This window comes from Monodon monoceros, unplaced genomic scaffold (genome assembly GCF_005190385.1).
Source record: "Monodon monoceros isolate NGI ecotype Baffin Bay Population unplaced genomic scaffold, NGI_Narwhal_1 Super_Scaffold_18, whole genome shotgun sequence".
NCBI lineage: Eukaryota > Metazoa > Chordata > Mammalia > Artiodactyla > Monodontidae > Monodon > Monodon monoceros.
Genome location: NW_021703774.1, coordinates 166,744,814 through 166,761,137, shown reverse-complemented (window position 1 = coordinate 166,761,137; position 16,324 = coordinate 166,744,814). Strand labels below are relative to the sequence as shown.

The 16,324-nt window shown below is 57.3% G+C and overlaps 1 protein-coding gene across 1 annotated transcript in view; it reads right to left on the bottom strand.

Moving 5' to 3' along the window:
* Positions 1–7,165: 7,165 nt before the first annotated feature.
* ALDH4A1 (aldehyde dehydrogenase 4 family member A1) overlaps positions 7,166–16,324 on the bottom strand; it is a 32,690-nt gene continuing 23,531 nt past the window's right edge. Inside the window, exons 9-15 of the mRNA XM_029228458.1 lie at positions 15,427–15,500; positions 12,781–12,977; positions 12,603–12,650; positions 11,649–11,801; positions 10,765–10,886; positions 9,465–9,583; positions 7,166–8,651 (exon numbers count right to left, since the gene is read on the bottom strand). Coding sequence (XP_029084291.1) covers positions 8,539–8,651; positions 9,465–9,583; positions 10,765–10,886; positions 11,649–11,801; positions 12,603–12,650; positions 12,781–12,977; positions 15,427–15,500 — 826 coding nt within the window. The 3' untranslated portion in view covers positions 7,166–8,538. The remainder of the gene's footprint in view (positions 8,652–9,464; positions 9,584–10,764; positions 10,887–11,648; positions 11,802–12,602; positions 12,651–12,780; positions 12,978–15,426; positions 15,501–16,324) is intronic.

Genomic DNA, 16,324 nt, shown 5'->3' with positions numbered 1-16,324 from the left:
AACTCCAGAGGGAGCACCCCCTCCCTCGCCCCTGACCTCCCCTGGGGTGGAGTCAACCCACAGACATTGAAAACAACAGGGAGAGGCCTCTGGGTGCTGTGGAAAGATGCAGGATTTGCTGCGTGATTTGGGGCCTGGCCCTGGCCCTCTCTGGGTGTATGTCAACCAGTGGGGGGTGGGGAGATCCAACCCATAGAATGAAAGGAAGAGCCCTGCATGGGATGTCTGGAGGTGTGGGTTCTGGTCCTAGCTCTCCCCTCTCCTGACCTCAGTTTCCTCATCTGTACAATGGGGAGGTCCTCTTTGGAACTTATTCACCCTCCGTGTCAGCAGGTCAAAAGCCCCAGCACTAATTCACAGTGTCTATCGGTTCTCTCCAGACTCCTCCCCCTTTTGCCACACCCCAAGCTCAGACCCTTATAACTTCCTGTCTGGACCTCCCCGTCTGCCTCAGGTTGACAGTTTAAATCCCTGAAGGACAGCTCTGAGTCTATCACAGCTTGGCTCTAACACCCCCTGGGACTCCACATTGCTGTAGGATCACAGCCGAGCTCCTGGCCTTGGCTTTCAAGGCCTCCCCAGCTTGGCCCCAGCTCACGCATCCTGCCCCGCCTGCTCTCTCCTGCGCTGTGTGCCCCAAACTACAGCCACGTTGGCCTCCTTGGAACGCGGTCCCTGGTGGCGTTCTAGGAGCCCCCGAGACCACTGTCCTCTGCCCGGCCAGATACTTAGGGAGCCGTGAAGACAATAACTAAACAGCACTTTTCTGGGGTGTATCGTATGCCAGGCACAGTGCCAAGCACTTTTTGTGCATCATATCGTTTAGCTACCCTGCAAAGCAGCCATTATTACTCCCATTTTTAAAGTGAAGAAACTGAAGCTGAACAGTTAAGCAACTTGCCGAAAAGCACACATTTAATAGGGAGTGACGCTAGAATTTATTTATTTTAATTTTTTTGGCCGCACCGCACAGCTTGCGGGATCTTAGTTCCCGGATGAGGGACTGAACCCGGGCCCACAGCAGTGAAAGCACCGGGTCCTAACCACTGGACCGCCAGGGAATTCCCAATGACACTAGAATTTAGACCCAAGCTGCCAAGCTCTCAACCCTGTACTGTCTGATTTGGGTGTGTTCTGCCCTCAGGAGCTACACCCACCACGGGGGTGGGGACTGGTGCCGCCCTCTCCCAGTGCAGGTCCCACCTCAAGGCCAAGGTGTTGGTGAAGGACCAGTTCCAGGCACAATGAGTGGGTGCGTCAGTTTGAAGAGGGAGAATAAAGATGCCAGTTGCTGGGTGGCCCTGGAATGTTCTGGAGGCTCCCAGTCAAGTCAGATAATTTAGCAAAGCTTGGGGGTAAGGGGTTGGTAGAGAAAAAGAGCATCTAAGTTAACTGGAGCCCCCGGGTGTGGCGTTGTGGAGGACAAGAGTGGCTGAGAAAACCATGCATCCAGAGGGCACTAGCAGAGCCCACTATGTGCCAGGGCTGGGTGGGGCACAAGGGACACAGCCAGGACACACAAGGGATACGGCTTGCGGTCTGGAGACAGAAATCAGGGCCATGTGCTCGTGAAGGCAGCACATGCTGGAAGATGCCAGGGGCACCAGGGCCATCCATAGTGTGGCGTATTGTATCAGAGCTGAGAGGGTCTGCAGAGCTCCACAAACCTACCCATTATACAGATGGGGAAACTGAGGCCCAGAGAGGGCCAGTCGCCAAAGGGCCGGAAAAGCAGGTGGATTTCCCCTGGGCTCCAATCAAGTCAAAAGCATGTCGGGACAGCTCTATGATGACCCACGCTGTGCTGGTTGCCAAGAAGGGGTAAGGAGGAGGGAAGGCGTGGGCCAGCCAAGAGCTCCATGGGGGAGGCAGCGTCTGTGCCACGAAGAATGGGAGGAGGATGGGGATAATGAGCACAAGTTATTTCTATCATTAACACGTTTGCAGGGCTCATTCTACGCCAGGCTGCCATCCCATTTTATTCTCACTACCTTTTGAGGTGCTGTTATTATCTCTCCATTTTTCAGATGAGGAGACTGAGGTTCAGAGAGGGACAGTAACTTATTCAAAGCCACATGGCAAGTATGTGGACTGGAGGAATCCAAGACCCTAATGGGGGCTCATGGGAATGGTGTTGACCAAGGCACTCCAATGAGGAAGGAATGATGGGGTCCCCCTGCTTAGTGGGGGCTATTAGTCCAGATGGATGATCTTCTCTGAAGACTAAAATCTGAAGAAGGAGCTCTGGATAGAAAGTCAGAAGTCTTGGCTTCTGGTTCAGCTCTGCCCCAACCTGAAGGCTGCCCTCACACAAGTGGCTTCCATTCTCTAGGCCTCAGTCTCCCCACCTGTAAAATGGACTCGGTGCTTCTTAACATTTCAGGGGCAAGGATCCTTTTGAGATTCTGATGAAAACCCTGGACACTAATACACACACTGGCAGATGCAGCCGTGCGCCCAGATCCAGGAAGACACAAGGCTCAGTCCGTGACCCTTGAGATGCCCCGGGCTGGATGATCTCCGCGGTCCCCTCTAGCCTTGACGTCACCTAAGAAGGGCAAGTGGGTGAGGCTAGGGCACTGGCTGCCCTGAGAACAAATGTCCAGGAACACCAAGGCCCTGCAGTTCTCCTTCAGGGCTGCACCCAGAGCACATGCCCCACGGTGGCCCAGGCTGAACACACTGCCATCCTCACGGCCCAGTCCAGGGCCCGAGGTCCCCATGATCACACCTGTGTGGCTACTGGTTGCCAAGGTGATGGAGAACCATGACAGACTTATGCAAAGTTCATGGGGCAGGGGCGAGCCATGGAAATAGGGGCCCGGGAGATGCTGCCCATTTGCCTTACATCTGCTTCCCTGGGTGCTTACAGAAAGGAACTAGCCACGTTTGCTTTGGGCAGGAGGGGGCCGCCCTGCACTTCCTTCCTCTCCCTGCCATGGTGGTTGGAAGGGACTAGAGTGCAGGGGGGAGCCCCCAAAAGGGGCATGACCCCAGGGACTGGGGGCTGCATCGGCTTCTCTCCCCTACCCCACCTTTGTACATCCTGTTTGCTTCTGTGCCCCACCCCCCACCCACCATTTCCCCTGTCTCTTTCCTACCAGTACTGCCTCCTCCAGGACAAAATTGGGCAGCTGGAAACCTAGCTCCAATCCAGCTGAGGGTAGAGCAGGGGTAGGCAGGCAGGGCTTCCCCAAGGAGGGTCTGGGAGCTGCACAGCCCCTGAGCCAGCTGGCTTGGTTCAGAGACACCTTGGAAGAGGGCACAGGATAGGCCTCAGAGCTGGTTATCAGAGGACCCAGCCTCATTGGTCACCCCTCTGAGATGTCAAAAGTGTAATGGGTAGGGTGACCCCTAGAAGCTGGGGACCTAGGGGTCAGCTAAGGCCTGAAGGAGGGACTCTGCTGTGGTTGGGACACCTTCTTGAGTCCAGAGATCCACGCAAGCCAGCTTTGTCTCATTCAGAAAAAGATCTGAAGATTCCAAACAACCACAAGCCCAATAAAAGCCCAAAAGGTGATAGTCGCTAAAGGGAGCATAAAGGGCTGGGATGGGGAAGGGGGCTGGTCCTGTTCTGTGGGGCTCTGGACGGCCCCACCCGCACCACTGGACAGGGGCCAACCAGCAGGCCCTAACTCCGCTCAGCTTCCTCGCCTGTAAAATGCGCACAGCCACCTCAAACAAGGGTGATTAAATGGGATGAATACATCAAGCACCTACCTCATACATGATAGTGAATATTACGTTACAGTGTTGATGGCTTTTGTCCTAGTATGGAACTGGCATGGGACCCTCGGTTCTAGGCCCAGTAAAGGGCTAGGGTCTATGATTCTGTATGACTCTCCTTCCTAAGACTCAGATCTCTCCACAAGCCTCACTCTCCTTCCGACAACACCTGCCCGGATGCACCTCACCAAGCAGGTGCCCGGCAGAACATCAGCTCCCTCGTTTCGCCCTGGCCTCTGTGCACCAAATGCTCACGAGATTGAAGAGTACCTGCCACGCACCTGGGGCCTGGAGGGAGGGCATGGCAGAGCCCCAGAACAGAATGCTCATGTACCCCGGCACCTAGGGTCATATGGTACCTGCTCCACCATCCAGGGTGGCTGTCAACAACCCGGGGGAGGGGGACAAGGCTGGCTATGTCTGGAGCCAGTGTCAGCCACACCTACTCCCATCCACCTACTGGATGGCTCCCACCCAGAAGCTGCTGCATTCCTTCGAGGGACCGGGACAAGGGGGTGCTGGTATAGCCAGCTCTTGCCCCTGTACCTGTCGCTTACTGAACAAGTCTCCCTGAGGCTCCCTAAGCCTCCGTTTCCTCATCTGTGAAATGGGGCCAAAATACTACTCCCTCCCTCCCAGGCTGGTGTGGTCCAAGCTAATTAGCAGGAGCACCTGCCCATGGATAGGTGCTCAGGGAAGCCCAGCTTCATCTCCTTCCTGGGCACAGGCATCCAGGATGAGGGTATTGAGAGGGTGGGCGAAGGTAAGTTCTCACTCACTGAGCATCTCACTCTGTGCAGGGCACGGGACCTGGCATTTTGTTCTAAAACATGTCATTCGATCCTCAGCTCCCACAGAAACGTCAACTCTGAGAGTGGGGAGGCCAAGGCACAGGTAAGAGGGGTTAAGGCAGGACATCAAGGCCGTGCTCAGTGCCCAGGCAGGCAGACATGAGAAACAGAAACTCAGGCAGTCATCTCCTACTGGTGCACTGGTTACTTCACCCATGCGTGCCTCAGCCTCCTCGTCTGTAAAATGGGACTAACGGATGTCCCTTCGGGGGCTGCGATGAGGATCCGAGGGTGTGCCGTCTAAAGCATTTAGCACAACGCCCGGCACACAGCCTGCGTTCAAGTAATGGTGACTCTTACTATCTCCTACGCCGCCTCTAGACAGAGGACCTACAGGAACTGTGATAACGAATGTGTCGGTAGGGGAATTAATGAAAATGAGGGCGTGACTCTGTGAAGAGTGTGGGTCTGCACCCTGCTGCTTCCTCTTGCCCCCCAGGAGCTCCAGGTCTGCCTGGCGACCAGGGCACTGGTGGCCCCTCATTTCTTTAGCATGCACGCCCCACTGGCGGCACCGCGGTGGCAGGGACATCCAGCCTCAGTCAAATGGTTCACGCTCCAGCCCAGGCCTGCGGCTGGGCCCCCGGCCACAGCAGGGAAATGAAGAGGCTCCTTGGGCCACCGTGGACATGGGGACTTACTGCAGTGACCATGCAAAGAGGCCTCGGTCACCCGGGTGGGCACTGGGCCTTTGGGAGCCACCAGCCCCAAGTCTGGGGGACAAGGGAGGGCAGACAGAACAGAGTGAACGATAGCTTTGAGCCACCCCCTGACCTCGTTCAGTGGGGTCAGAGCCACCAGGATAAAATGACACTGGTAGAGGCACAGCTCCTGGGAGGCATAGGTCCCTGGGAGTCGGGGACCTGATGGAGCAGGTGGCAAGGACCATGGGCTGTGGCACCCATAGCCCTGGGTTCTAACCCGGCCCTTTACTAACCAGCTATGTGACCTTGGGCTTGTCATTCTACCTCTGAACTCCATAGCCCTTCCATAGAATGTTGTAATAGTTACCTGGTAAGGTCAATGTCAAGGCTCTGAGACTAGGCAGGTAAAACACTACCAGTCATCAGCCAGCTCTGCGGCTGTCTCAGCGTGACCTTGAATAAGTCACTCCACTCAGCAACGTTAACGAGGCCTATGTATCCCCCGACAACAAAAGGCAGCTGCCTCCCTTCCCTTCCGTGAGCTCCAGCCAGAGCACTCTGGGGGCTGCCCTTTGTCCCCGACTCAAGCCCCCTTTGGCACAAATCAGTAGCAGCCCCTGGGTGAGCCAGGGCACGGGTTCTGCCCGGAGTTGAGTCCCCTTCCCTCCCCACAGCTCTGAGAGCCTCCAGCCAACAGCCCTAACCAATGGACCCTCGGACAGGGTGGCGTCTGTGTGGTTCAGGACCAGCTCTGTTTACATTACCTGTGGTTGGAGACAGGTCAGGACACACGTGTCTTCCCCTCCAAGTCAGCTGGCCCAGGTGGGTTTAGGCCCACGGATTCCAGGCTCAAGCTAACTGGCCACGGTTGCTCCCTGCCATGTCACCTGGCCAACTGAGCCGATCTTTGCGAGCCATGTGTGGACATCTGGGTGGAAGAGAATGGGTTTTGGAATCAGACGGACCTGGGTTTCCACCCCACTGATAGCATACCCTCAGCAAGTCCCTTCACCTTTCTACACCCCAGGGCCCTCATCTGCGAAATGGGAGCACAGCAGCTCTTCCTAAGACTTGTGAGTGAGAAAACATACGCATAGTCTTTGGCACGTGTATGACTCAGGGTTCTGAAGAGAAGCAGAACCTCTATGAGGCGTAGAGAGACAGACACAGGGAGAGAGATTTATTGTAACGAAGTAGCTCACGTGGTCATGGAGGCTGTTAAGTTCAAAATTTGTAGTGCCGGCCAGCAGGCCAGAGACGCAGGAAGTTGCAGTTGAGTCCAAAGGCAGCCACTGGCAGAATTCCTTCTTGCCTGGGGGAGGCCAGTGTCTGTTCTGTTAAGGCCTTCAACTGATTGGATGGGGCCACCCACGTTATGGAGGGCGATCTGCTTTCCTCAAAGTCCACTGATTTAAATGTTATTCTCACCAAAAAACACCTCCATGGAAACATCCAGAATAATGCTTACGTAGATATCTGGGCACCATAGCCCAGCCAAGTTGACCCATAAACTTAACTATCACAGTACATAACAGTGGTTGTTATAACATGGATAAATGGGTTACATTGTTGAATCATTACCTATCTGAGCACTTGTATGAATTAACTCATTGAATTCTCAAGACAACCTGTGTGCATGTGAGTGCACACATGTGCGTGCGTGTGTGTGTGTGTGTGTGTGTGTGGTTATTTCCATCTAAGACATGAAGAGACAGAGGGTCAGAGAGATTGCACAACTTTTTGGAGCCGGGATTTGAACCCAGGCCCTCCGGCGCCAGAGTTCCTGCCACCCACAGCAGGGATTCCCGGCATCAGTGCTCACCCTTCCTTCCATCACACCAAGGGCACTGCCCTCCTGACACCTAATGACACACTGGCAACTCCGTCGGATGTAGAAGGTGACCAGTCCCCACCAACCCCACCAGAAAGACCACCGACTTGGTTAAGTAAGAGGCATTTTATTAGGTGGCATCAGGCAGATCCTATTGCCACCTCACAGTGTAGAACCAGTAGAATCAGGAACACCTCCAGCCCCCCGCCGCCTGACCTGGCCCCTTGTGGGAAACAACCCGGGCAGCATCAGGACCCACCCCTGACCGGGGGCCAAGGTGTGTGACCGCGCACTTGGGGAACGGCCACTCCAGCCCCGCGGGGGTCCCATGCCAGCTGTGCTTGAGGAGGGTCCAGCCCTTTCGGGGCCCCTAAAAGCTGTCCTCCACAGTCACCACTTCTCATTCCCTGGCCACCAGAATCTACTCAGGATGCATTTGCAAGTGTCCACCGATTGGCTGCGTCAAGGAACAGGCCTCTTAGGGGCCAGTCCACACAGAGCCACTGACATGCAAAGGAGGAATAATTTTAGAGGCAAGCCTCAGCCCGGGCTGGACGGGGACCCAAGGAGAGGTCTCAGGGTGCTGGGGAAGGTGGGAGCAACATGTACCCGGGCCTGTTCAACCACAGCCAGTGGGTGCTGAGCTCCTGCAGGAAACCCCAGGCTCTAGAGGCAGGACCCGAGAGCTAAGGGAAGCAGCAGGAAGGGCCCCCCAAAGTCTGCCAATCTCACAGCCCAAACAGGAAGGACCAGCACATCCCACATCTTGGCAGGTGGCCTTCAGCAGTCCCCTCAGACCCCCAAACGGAGATAGCCAGGAATCCGTGGGTCTCAGGTGAGCTCAGGCACTCTGGAGCAAGGCACATGGGGTCTAAGGCATTTGGTTGGGCACAGGTACCTGCTGGTACAGGCGCACCTGGGCAAAGAGCTAGTGAGCCGCCCGGACTACAGAGGGCAAGGCCAGCTGGTGCCCCCATGCCCTGCAGCCACGATTTGCCAGCCCTGTAGGCCACTGTGGCCACACGTGACCCTGGACACCCGGAGAAGCCGGGGCCAAGGCCAGGAGCCTCTGTGGGTGGTGAGGTTTGCCAGGGGCCCCCAAGATGCCTCCTTTTCCTCCATGGATCCGTGAGCTACTCTACCACCATTCCTCAGGTCCCTGAGCCACTGGGCCACAGTGTAGAGGAAAGGGAAGGGGACATATGGAGAACCAGCCGGGCACCAAGGTCACACCTACCAGATGGAATTTCTAGGACAGCCGATGGGGTCAAGGGTGGCGGCCCTGTTCTCCCCACAGCGTAATCTCAAACCAGAGCCCGGCATCTGACTCCAAGGGTGGGACAGGCCAGGCCAGTGGGGGGCAGGGGGCAGGCCTCGGCCCTAGAAAGAGGGTCGTCCCGTGGGGAGCGGGTGGAGGGCCTGGGGTGCACTGACGTCAGTCGTTTGGACAGACAGACGGGTGGACGGCAGAGGCGCCGAGCGGGGCTCACTGCATGTACGGGTAGCGCCAATCCCCCAGAGGCTTGTGGGTCTCCTTGATGACCTGGGGTGACGTCCACCGCAGGATGTAGTGGGGCCCTCCTGGCTTGTCATTAGTCCCTGTGGAAAAGACAGCTCTGTTTATCTCCAAAAAGATACAACGGCTCTGGGCAGAGGGAAAAGGAGTGGGGAGGAGCTGATGGAATAAATGGGGCACCACGGGCAGAGGGAAAAGGAGTGAGGAGGAGGAATAAATGGGGCACCATGGGCAGAGGGAAAAGGAGTGGGGAGGAGGAATAAATGGGGCACCAGCACGGGCAGCAAATTGCCAAAGTAACCCTAACACAGCCACAGCAGCCAGGGTTTCCCGAGCGCATCTGTGCGGAGGGCACTCAGCCGGAGGTCGGGCAAGGCAGGAGCTGGTGAGCAGGCAGGACGCCCATGCTCCCCAGGTCCCTGCACCCCACCTGCAAGAAGTGTCTGGGAGGCAGTGGGGCACCGTGGAGGGCACTGGACTGGGAGTCGGGAGACCTGGCTTCCGGCCCTTGGGAACTCTGGCAAGTCACCGCCCCTCGCCGACCCTCAGTTTCCCTATTTGTAAACAGGAGGGGGATGGACTTTGGTAGCCTGGAGTATGACAGTAAAAGGTGTGGGCGCTGGGACCCAAATCCCGGCTCCACCACTCTCTAGCCATGTGCCCTTAGGCAAGTCACTTCACTTCTCTGGGCCTCAGTTTCCCCCTGCATAAAATGGGAAGAAGAATGGCAGCACCTGGGCTTCGGCGGCTGTTGGCAGGACTGAGTTAGCACAGGGCCCAGCCCACGGTGCTCAGTAAATGGTGCTACTGCTGCTCCTCTTAACACCCTTGAGATGAAGGACCGAGGGTCTCCCGCCGGGAACTCGGCCCCCCTCTGGAAAGGGGGCCCCACTCACCAGAGGTTCGGGCCCCCCCGAAGGGCTGCTGGCCCACCACCGAGCCAGTGGACTTGTCGTTGATGTAGAAGTTGCCGGCAGCGTTCCTCAGCATCTCTGTGGCCTCCCGGACGACATCCCTACAAGGCAGGGCAGGGGTAAGAGGGCGGCCAGCTCACCCTCATTCCAGATCCAGGGCCAACCTCCAACACCCCCGTCCCAGCCCACGTGGGCCACCCTGGTGGGCATGAGGCCAGCCGCCAGCTATGGGCCCTTGACAGGCTCCCAGGAGTCTCTGAGCCTCAGCCTCCTCCTCTGAAAAGGGGGTTAGCACGCCTCCCTCGCAGGGCATCTGTGAGGGCTGGATGAGGCTCAGGCTGTACGTACTCGAGGGAGTGGCCCATCTCGGTCCAGTTTTCCTGCCTTTGGGAGCTGGGGAACCTCCAGACCCCTAGCCTGCCCCTCAGGTTCCAATCCCGCCTCCACTCTTTTTTTTTTAACAATTCAATGTTTTCTTTTTTCTCTCTTTTTTTAAAAATTTATTTTATTTATTTATTTTTGGCTGCACTGGGTCTTCATTGCTGCGCGTGGGCTTTCTCTAGTTGCGTCGAGCAGGGGCTACTCTTCGTTGCGGTGCGCGGGCTTCCCATTGCGGTGGCTTCTCTCGTTGCGGAGCACAGGCTCTAGGCACACAGGCTTTGGTAGTTATGGCACGCAGGCTCAGTAGTTGTGGTTTGCGGGCTCTAGAGCGCAGGCTCAGTAGTTGTGGCACATGGGGTTAGTTGCTCCGCGGCACGTGGGATCATCCCGGACCAGGGCTTGAACCTGTGTCCCTTGCATTGGTGGGCGGATTCTTAACCACTGCGCCACCAGGGAAGCCACCCCCCTCCACTCTTAAAGGCAGACAAAGGGAGACAAGCAGTACCACGGAGAAAGGAAAGGGCAAAGCCTCGGGTTTAGTGTCCCGGTGCTCAAGTTGGAATCCTGCCTCTGCCAGACAAGCAGTGCACCCGGGCCCGAGCCTCTGTCTTCCACTCTGCAGCCCCATCAGACCCGGGGAGCAGGTCAAAGGCACCGATTCCCCAGCCCCACCCCTAGACACCTACATTCAGCAGCCAAGAGTGGGGCCCCGGAATCTGCATTTTAACAAAGAGCCCACTGCCTGTGTCTACCTGCCGGTCAGGGCAGAGGTGAGGAGAATGGAGAGAAGCAAGGGCAGCATTATTACTAGGATCAGCGCCCAGGAGGCAGTCTCCAGGGACAGCAGGGTCCTGTGGGGACAGGACACCAGGACTAGAGCGGAGGGGCTGCGGCCACTCACTTATCCTGGGCAAATACTGCCCCCGTGAGGCCATAGCTCGTGGTGCTGTCGACCAGCCTCAGCGTCTCTTTGTACTTGTCATCCGGGTAGACGTACACGGTCAGCACAGGTCCGAAGATCTCCTGGGAGAGAAGCCCCAGGGTCAGGCCCCACCTGGACCAACACCCCGAGGCCTCCCGTCTCCCTGCTCTGGCCTCCGCCTCTCCCCATCCCCCTCCTCAGCCCCTGCAGGAAGGGCCAGGCGCTGCCTCCCGCTGGGTTCCCTCGGGGTTGGCTTCCACCCGGCCCACCCCACCCCAACCTGGCAGAAGATCCAAGGAGTCTCTGGCCTCCCTGCCAGCCAGACCCACACCCAGAGTCAAGGGCCCAGGCCCTTGGAAAGGAGAGACTTCTGGCAACAGCCGGCCCAGGAATTGCCCGACGGTATCACCGTCCCCTCTGCCATCGAGGGGCTGGGGGAAGACCCCCACCCCTGCACTGTCCTCCTGACCCCCCCTGACCTCTCGGAGACTCAGTTTCTCATCTGTAAAATGGGAACGATATGCCCACCTCATCTCTGTCAAATGCCCGGCCCACAGTTAAGAGTCTACAAGTGTCAGCCACTGAGACGGCCGCAGGGACCTCGGTGGCTGCGGACAGCGCAAGTGCCATGACACCAGCCCGGGTCAGCAGTGTCGAAGACACAGCACTGGATTTGGGGTCAGGAGGCCCTAGCTCAGGGCCTGGCTCTGCTCTCACCGGGTGTGAGATGGTCCCCTCGTAGGGCCTCGCTTTCCACATCTGTGAGATGGGATGACGCCCCGTGAAGCACCAGGGCCCTGTGCGTGTGCCATGCTCAGGGGAGAGGCTGCCTCCTCCCGGCCCCGGGCCGCCCGCCCCATCACCTCCTTCATGATGGGATCCTGGGGGTCCTTGCTCTCGATGATGCAGGGCTCCACGAAGTAGCCCACGGAGTCGTCACACTGGCCCCCAGCCAGGACGGTGAGGCTGGGCGAGGAGTGGGCGTGCTCCAGCCACTTCCTGATGCGGCTGAAGGACTGGGGGAGTAGGGTGGGGTAGGGGGCGTCAAGGGCTGGCTGGAGGCCATTCCCAGCAGCAGCCCCCTGACACACTCACCCCAAACACCTGTCCCTGAAGGGCCCAAATTCTGAAGTGGGGGGAGCGGGGGGAGGGGGCCCTGACAGCAAAAGTCGGGGCCTGGCTGAACCAGGGCAGAGACAAGGGCAGATGTGCACGCTTGTGTGTGTGTGTGTATGTGTGTGTTACAACTACAAACATCACAAGCACACATATACATGTATGGCCATGAATCTGTAGGTTTACGTACATAGGCACACATATGCCTGCATTATATGGACGTGTTTGTTATGTGTGTTTGTGCGTGCACACCCACAAGTGTGCCTATATACACATGTGAACCTGTACACCAATGTTTCTCTGTAGGATATGTGTGCATGCGGGCGTGCGTGTGTACGTGGGTGAATCTACAGGCATGCTCCCACTCAGAGATCTAAATGAACGTGCTCGCGGCTGTGCATGTACGTGCGCGTTCGGGTTGATGCATGCGGTGTACAGGCCTGTTTGTATGTGTGCGTATGAACACAGGCACTTAAAGGGGGCTTGTCGAGCCTGGGGCAGGGTGTGCGGGAGGCGAGTTGCCCTCTGGGTACGGATGCCTCCACCCTTTTCAGAGCTGGCAGGGGTGGTGCGGGTGTATGCGTGGCTATCAGGCTGCCCTGCTCGAAGCAGCAGGTCTGGGTCGCCCCTATAGCTGTTCCTACGCCTCCCACCCAGTCCAGGCACGGGACCCCCGGGAACGGCCTGCTTCCTGCTCATACCTTGGCATCAATCACGGCGGAGAAGAAGCTCCCAAAATCCTCTGCAGGCTGGAAGCAAGGGAGACATGGGAGGAGACAGAGTCGGAGACAAAGGGAGCGCCCTCCCCGCACCCCCTCACCAGCCTCCAATCCCATCAGCCCCCCGCTGGGCCATGGCGGGGAGGCCGGCGCCACTCACGTTGCCCACTTTGATCCTGCTGCGCTCCTCCAGCAGCCGCCCTTTGATCTGCGACCACAGCGAGCGGGGCACGTAGAGGCGGGAGCAGGCCGAGCACTTCTGGCCGCCGTACTCGAAGGCTGAGCGCAGGGTCCCGCTCACCACGCTGTCCACGTCGGCCGAGCGGTGCACAAAGTGGAAGTTCTTCCCGCCACACTCTTCAGGGGTGGGGCGGGGCGGTGGAGGAGCATGAGGAGGGGGTGGGCTCCCCAGGCCAGCGAGGGGCCCGACGCACTGCCCACACCCGTCCGCAGGGCCCTGCGACCAGCCCCAGTACTGGCAGGACAAGGGCACGAGAAGGCAGAGTCGGAGCCCAATAACCTCCCAGAAACTGATCAGCCAGGCCTGTCCGCCCACCCTAGGGATGAGAAAACGGAGGCCCAGGCAAGGGCGAAGGGCACCAGGGGGCATCAGGACCAGCTCCCGCAGCTCACAGATGAGAAAACTGAGCCCTGGGGCTGCTGCCCAACATAAAGGCAGAGGAAGGACCAGAACCCAAGGCTCCCCAAAGCTGGCCCACTCCCTGCAGTGGGCACGGCTTCCTCTGAGCCTTCCCCTGACCCCCACCCAGCGAGAGGAGAGGGGGCCGCCCCAGGTCCACGGCCAGGGCTGGCCCCTCTTCCTGATCCACGGTGGAGACACCCCTCCTCGATCTCCTTGGCATGAGGGAGCCTCGGCAGATCACTCCACCCTCGGGGCCTCGGCTTCCTCACTCCGTTAAACATCAGCTACTAGCAGCTCGTTACAAAGCACTTCGGGCTCTGTCTCGCTGAAGCCTCACAGCAGCCTCCCATTATTATCCCACTTTAAAGACAAGAAAACTGAGGCACAGAGAGATAAAAGTCTCATACTCAAGGGGGGAAGCCGTAGAGTAAGTAGTGGTCTCTCTCCCTCAGGGAGATGGTGGGAAGGAGACAGAACAGGAAACCATGGACAGCTCACACAAGGGACTCACTGTCCCCCATCTCGTGAAGGCTGGACTGGCGCACACTGGGGAACCGGAAATTGGAGATGCAACAGCTGGCCCTGAGGACGGTCACCTGCCCTGACACCCCCATCACAGCTCCCACCAGCTTAAGAGGCAAACTATTATATATAGGATGGATAAACAATAAGGTCCTACTGTATAGCACCGGGAGCTAGATTCAATATCCTGTGATAAATCATAATGGAAAAGAATATGAAAAAGAATATATATATATATGTATAACTGACTCACTTTGCTGTACAGTGGAAATTAACCCAGTATTATAAACTCAACTATACTTCAATAAAATTTTACAAAGTTCCCACCCGCTCAGGCGTGGGGTCCAGTCTCCCTGTGAGCCCCCACTTCACCCCCAGGAGCAAGAATGCTGAACCACCAGCTCCAGCTCTGCCATTACTGCACTGTGTGAGCCTGGAGAGCCCTCCCTCTCGAGAGGTCTCAGCATCTTCCCAGAGTGTGTTCCATGAAAAACATGGTCCAGGGGGTCCCCTGTCAAAACAGGGTTGTGTATTCCAAAGAGTTTGGGAAACACTGCACATCAGCCTTTGCTCTTGAAGATAAGCAATGCGTATATTAGTGCATTAAAGGCTCTGAGAAGTCCTGCAGGTGAGGAATCCGTTTTACTTTAAACACAGTGCACTCCAAATATCCTTGACCATGAAACTGTTTCTTTGTGGGAAAATTATTTTGACAAGACCTGGCCCTGCTGACCTCTCAGCCCCATCTCCTGCCACCCGCCCTCCCTCCCTTCCCCAGCTACACTGGCCTTGTTTCTTCAAACACAAGCTCATTCCCACCTCGTGGCCTCTGCATTTGCCATTTCCTTGGCCTAGATCTGGGCTGTGCAACAGGGTAGCCACCAGCCACAAGTGGCTATTTAAGTTCAAATTAATTAAAATTAAATGAAACCAAACTTTCACTTCCTCTGCCATGCCAGCCACGTTTCAAGTGCCCTGCGGCCACACGTGGCGAGTGGCTATACTATTGGACAGCACAGATACAGCCCATGTCCATTACTGCAGAAAGTTCTAGCGGACAGTGCGGGTGCCCATGATGGCCCATCCTCCGGACCTTTGCGAAGCTGGTTTCTTTTCATTGCTCAGGTTTCAGCTCAAATGTTCCCTCCCTGAAGAGGCCTCCCACCCCACCAGCCACCCTAAGTCACAGTCCCACCACGCCCAGCCCTTGAGGATCCCTGCCTGTCACCTCTTTGCCCTCCTTTAATTATCCACAGCCCTTCTCACTCCCTGACATCATTTATCTAGTTGTTTACTGTCTGCCTCCCGCTGTTGGAATAGAGGTTCGTAACGGCTGGGTCTCTGGGTCTCATCATCTTTTGCATCCCCAGTGTCCAAAAAGTGCCTGTGAACATACTTAATAATTTACTTGCTGAAGGATGGATGGATGAATGAATGAATGGAAGGAGAAATGCACACTCAGAGGCATAAATGCTCTGTGTAAGTGCCAGAGCAGGGGCTCCACCCTGAAGGAGTTCTCTGCGTCTGCAGGGCCGCCCCACCTCTGGGGGCATCACCTCCGCCTCCTTCTCTTGCATGGCGGCCAGGGCAGGGAGGGGTCCCTAGGGCTGTAGGGCAGGGCACGGGGAGAAGGGCCCTTACCTCCGGCCAGGCGCGGGAAGGTGTGGAACCGGTCCAGGTTCTGGGCCACTTGCTTCCACAGGTGTTTGAAGGTGCTAAAACCAGAGGACAGGGCAGTGACTAGGGAGCCGGGCTCAGGCACCTGAGAGGGTGAGGGGCCTGGGGGCTAGGGAGCAGGCCCTAGCAGAGGAAGAGCCTGGAAAGCCCAGGGAGGAGCGCTAGGGGCAGCAGCCCCACAGGAGACGGGCAGGGGTCACAGCGGTGGTGGTGGTGGTGGTGGTGGTGGTGATGGTGATGGTGATGGTGATGGGGAACCGAGTAGGTGGTAGCAGCTGGAAATGGGCTGCATTCTGGGCCTACAAGGAGGGAGCAAGGGGAGGCCTGGCGGCAAGATAGTGCAGAGAAGGGCCAGGCTTTGAGGCCAGGGCATGCCGGGTTTGAGTCCTGACTCAGGCACACACGGTTGTGTGATCTTGCGACCAACGCTTAACCTCTGTGAGCCTCAAATTCTGTGCCACATCTGGGAACTGGAAAGAACAATTCCACGTGGCGGGGCTGTTCTGTGACGGCTCTAATGCGAGTCAAGTGCTTGGGACAGTGCTGGGTATGCTATGGGTGCCTGATGGGGGACAGGCACCACCGTGGTCTGCGAGGGGCAGCACGAGCTCACGCCCAGGCTCCAGAGAACCAAAGAGGGTCCTGGGAGAGGCAGCTCAGGCCCCTACCTCCTCCCTGGGCTCCAAGTGTGACCAACCTCAGCACCACAAAACAATAAAAATGCTAATCACCAGGGAGCTGGCGACACAGTAGCTAATACTAATTTATGACTTTCCTACCTTTAAGCCCGCTGCTCATCAGAGCATGGCAAATGGGGGCCAGGCCCGCTCCACCCGCTAATAGGCAGAGACCCATGGGGCCC